Below are 4,147 nucleotides of genomic sequence, written 5' to 3'. Positions count from 1 at the left end.
TGAGAAAGAAGAAAACAAATACAAGCACTACCAAGAGTTTCACCAAATTATAAAAGTAAATAATAAAAGAATAAATATACACAACAATCAGAAGACAGTTAACAAAATGACAGGACTAAATCCTCACCTATGACTTACAACCCTGAGTGTAAATCTTTTAAATCCCCCAATTACAATACATAGACAGCTGAATGAAAAAAAAATAACCCAACTATATGCTGCTTAGAAGAAACTCACTTCACCTCTGAAGACACACATAGAATTAAAGTGAAGAGATTGAAAATATGTTCCACACAAATGGAAACCAATAGTATACTTATGTCAGAAAAAGTAGACTTTAAGTCAAAAAAACATTAAAAAGACACCAAGAACTTCATCATATAATGATAAATGGGTCAATTCAAGGAAAGAATTTAACAATTGTGAATATATATGTAGCCAACATTAAGGCACCCACTTATATAAAAAAATCATTATTAGTGATAAAGACTGAGATAGACCCCTAAACTATAAAGTTGAGGATTTCAACACTGTAAGCATTAGATAGATCATCTAGATAGAAAATCAGCAAAGAAACATCAATCATTCTGCATTATAAACCAAATGGACCTAAAGGATATTTACCAAATATTTTTATCTAACAGCTGCAGGATGCACATTTTTCTCCTGAGCACATGGAACATTTCTCCAGAATAGATCACAAATTAGGCCATAAAAACAAGTCTCAAAAATTTGTTTAAAATTAAAATTATAAGAAACATTTTTAAAAACATAATGCAATAGTGACGTACCAGTGGTGCAATGGGTAACGAGTCTGACCACGGATCAAAAAACATAATGTTATAAAACTGAAAACCTTAACAAGATGGATATTGGTACTCTACGAATACACGGAAATTAAATAACATACTCCTAAACAAATATTGTTCAATTAAGAAATTAAGAACAAAATAAAAAAAAAACATTATTTAAAGCAATGAAAATGAAATGGAACCCCAACATACCATAACCTATGGGATACAGCAAAAGCAGTGCTATGAGGGAAGTTTGTAATAAAAGAAAGGTCTGCACCAAAAAAGTATAAAGATTTTATATATCGAAAAATCTAAAGAATCCCCCCCAAAATATCTTAGAACTGATAATGGATTAAGAAAACTTGCAGGATACAAAATCAACATATAAAAATTGATAGCATCTCTATATACCAATTACAAATTTAATGTATTTATTTTATGCCAATTAAAGAATAAAATATAAAAACAAGTCACTTAATTTTTACAGAACCACAAAAGGCCTTGGAGGGCAAAAAATACAAGAGGCATCACACTGCCTGACTTCAAAATATACTACAAAGCTATAGTAACCCAAACATTATAGTATTGATATAAAGACAGGCACATAGATCCATGAGCAGAATAGAAAACCTAGAAATAAATGCACATATTTACAGCCAACTTGTTTTTTACAATGGCACCAAGAACATCCCTGAGGGAGGGACACCCTCTTCAATAAATTATCCTAGAAAAGTTGAATATCTATTTACAGTGGAATGACATTAGACTCTGATCTCTTATCATATAAAAAATTAACTCAATTTAGACTTAAACATTAAGTCCCAAAACTATAAAATTACTAGAAGAAAACTTCAGAACATTCCTCTTGGCAAAGATTTTATGGCTAAGACTTCAAAAGCATAGGCAACCACAAATATATAGAAATGTGACTGCATTAAACTAGAAAGTATTTCTGCACAGTGAAGATACTATCAACAGAGTGAACTGACAACCTGTAACTTGGGAGGAAATGTATGCTAATTACTCATTGGACAAGGGACTAACATCAATATATACAAGGAACTCCAATAACACAACAGAAAAGAAACCCAAATAATCCTGCTAAACACTGAACAAAGAATCTGAGTAGTCATTTCTCAAAAGATGACATACAAATGGCAAACAGGCATCTGAAAAGCATATTCAACATCACTCATTACCAAGGGAATGTATATCAAAATCATAGTGAGATTTCATCTCTCTCCAGGTAGAATGGCTTTTATCAAAAAGACAAAAAATAACACATCCTGGGTGAAGACACAAAGAATAGATAACTCTAACGCACTGGTGGTGGGAATGTAAATTAGTACAGTCATGTTGGAAAATAGTGTGGTGGTTTCTTAAAACAATGAAAGGGGCGGCGAGCGTGGAACCAGGCGCTTCGGAGCGGACCCCGAAGCTCTGCGGCACTCAGTCGGACCCAGTCGCCCAGGCACCGCCCGCGCCCCGCGGCCGCGACCGTCTCCTGCGCCACCCAGAGGAGCGAGCTCGGAGCATCCCCCGCGGCGGCCACTTCTCGGGGCTTGGAGCGGGGAAGCGAAGTGCGAGAGACCTGGGACCCCAGCGCAGCCTCTTCGCGCCGCCCGAACCACCATGACCCACTTCAACAAGGGCCCTTCCTACGGGCTCTCGGCCGAGGTCAAGAACAAGATTGCTTCCCAGTATGATCATCAGGCAGAAGAAGATCTTCGCAATTGGATAGAAGAGGTGAGCCATGAGCCTTGGCACCAACTTCCAGCTGGGCTTAAAGGATGGCATCATCCTCTGCGAACTCATAAACAATCTACAGCCAGGCTCAGTGAAGAAGGTCAATGAGTCCTCGTTGAACTGGCCTCAGTCGGAGAATATTGGCAACTTTATTAAAGCTATTCAGGCTTACGGAATGAAGCCACATGACATATTTGAAGCAAATGATCTTTTTGAGAATGGAAACATGACCCAGGTTCAGACGACTCTGGTGGCTCTAGCAGGTCTGGCTAAAACAAAAGGATTTCATACAACCATTGACATTGGAGTTAAGTATGCAGAAAAACAGACAAGACGTTTCGATGAAGGAAAATTAAAAGCTGGCCAAAGTGTAATTGGTCTTCAGATGGGAACCAACAAGTGTGCCAGACAGGCAGGTATGACAGCTTATGGGACTAGGAGGCATCTTTATGATCCCAAAATGCAAACTGACAAACCTTTTGACCAGACCACAAATAGTCTGCAGATGGGCACTAACAAAGGAGCCAGCCAGGCAGGGATGTTAGCACCAGGAACCAGAAGAGATATCTACGATCAGAAGCTAACATTACAGCCAGTGGACAACTCGACAATTTCTCTACAGATGGGTACCAACAAAGTTGCTTGCCAGAAAGGAATGAGTGTGTATGGGCTTGGGCGGCAAGTATATGATCCCAAATGCTGTGCTGCTCCTACAGAACCTGTCATTCACAACGGAAGCCAAGGAACAGGAACAAATTGTTCGGAAATCAGTGATAGTGATTATCTGGCAGAATATCCTGATGAGTATCATGGCGAGTACCCGGATGACTACCCCAGAGATTACCCATATAGCGACCACGGCATTGATTATTAGATCCACACAGAAGGAGCTCAGTATTTAGTCCATTGTTTTTATTCAGTGAGTACCAAGCTAGCCTTGAGTAATTTTTACCTTGTCTTCCTAAAACACTATCAAGCTTATTGTACTTTTAAGAAAAATTGCCTTACATACATTCCTTTTTCCTTTTTCTGCCTCTTCCCTCAATAGTTGCCTTTTAGTGCTGTAATAGATAAATCCTACAGCATAACCTATAACTTGCATATGAAGTAAAAAGGAATACTGTGAAAGGGGAATACTATTGTACAGCCAGCTCTTTTATGCAAAAATCTATGCATTTTTACAATCTTACATTAAACTGGTATTTTCAAACAATAGGAAATTGTCATTTTTTTTTTTTTTTACAGTTTAGTGTATCTGGTTTCTACATGGAAGACTGAACTCATGCTTATTGCTAAATGTGGTCTTTGCCAACTAAATCTAAGATGCAGCATTTTAGAAAATTGCATATCAAATGTTTCTAGAGTATTGTTTGCTAATTTTTAAATAAAGTCATGATCAGTGTGCAAAAAAAAAAACAATGAAAATAGAACTATAATACAATCCAGCAATTCCACTGATTTGTATGCATACTCAAAGAAAAGAAAAATTATTATATCAAAGAGATATCTGCACCCCTGTGTTGATTGCAGCACTATTCACATTAACCAAGAAAAGTAGTCAACCTTATGTGTCCAGAGGCTGGAAAGGGTGGGTGGGTTGTGGGGAG

At 37.6% G+C, this 4,147-nt stretch overlaps 1 protein-coding gene across 1 annotated transcript; it reads left to right on the top strand.

Annotated features, from left to right (window-relative positions):
* The first annotated feature begins 2,193 nt into the window (after window positions 1-2,193).
* Window positions 2,194-3,879, top strand: LOC108301469 (calponin-3-like). The gene is given in 2 exon segments (XM_037737104.1): window positions 2,194-2,545; window positions 2,547-3,879. Coding segments are annotated over 2 exon segments (987 nt in total). The 5' UTR covers window positions 2,194-2,426; the 3' UTR covers window positions 3,415-3,879.
* The last annotated feature ends 268 nt before the right edge of the window (window positions 3,880-4,147 follow it).

This window comes from Cebus imitator, unplaced genomic scaffold (assembly GCF_001604975.1).
Source record: "Cebus imitator isolate Cc_AM_T3 unplaced genomic scaffold, Cebus_imitator-1.0 Scaffold34, whole genome shotgun sequence".
Lineage (NCBI taxonomy): Eukaryota > Metazoa > Chordata > Mammalia > Primates > Cebidae > Cebus > Cebus imitator.
This window is presented reverse-complemented; position numbering and strand designations above follow the sequence as displayed.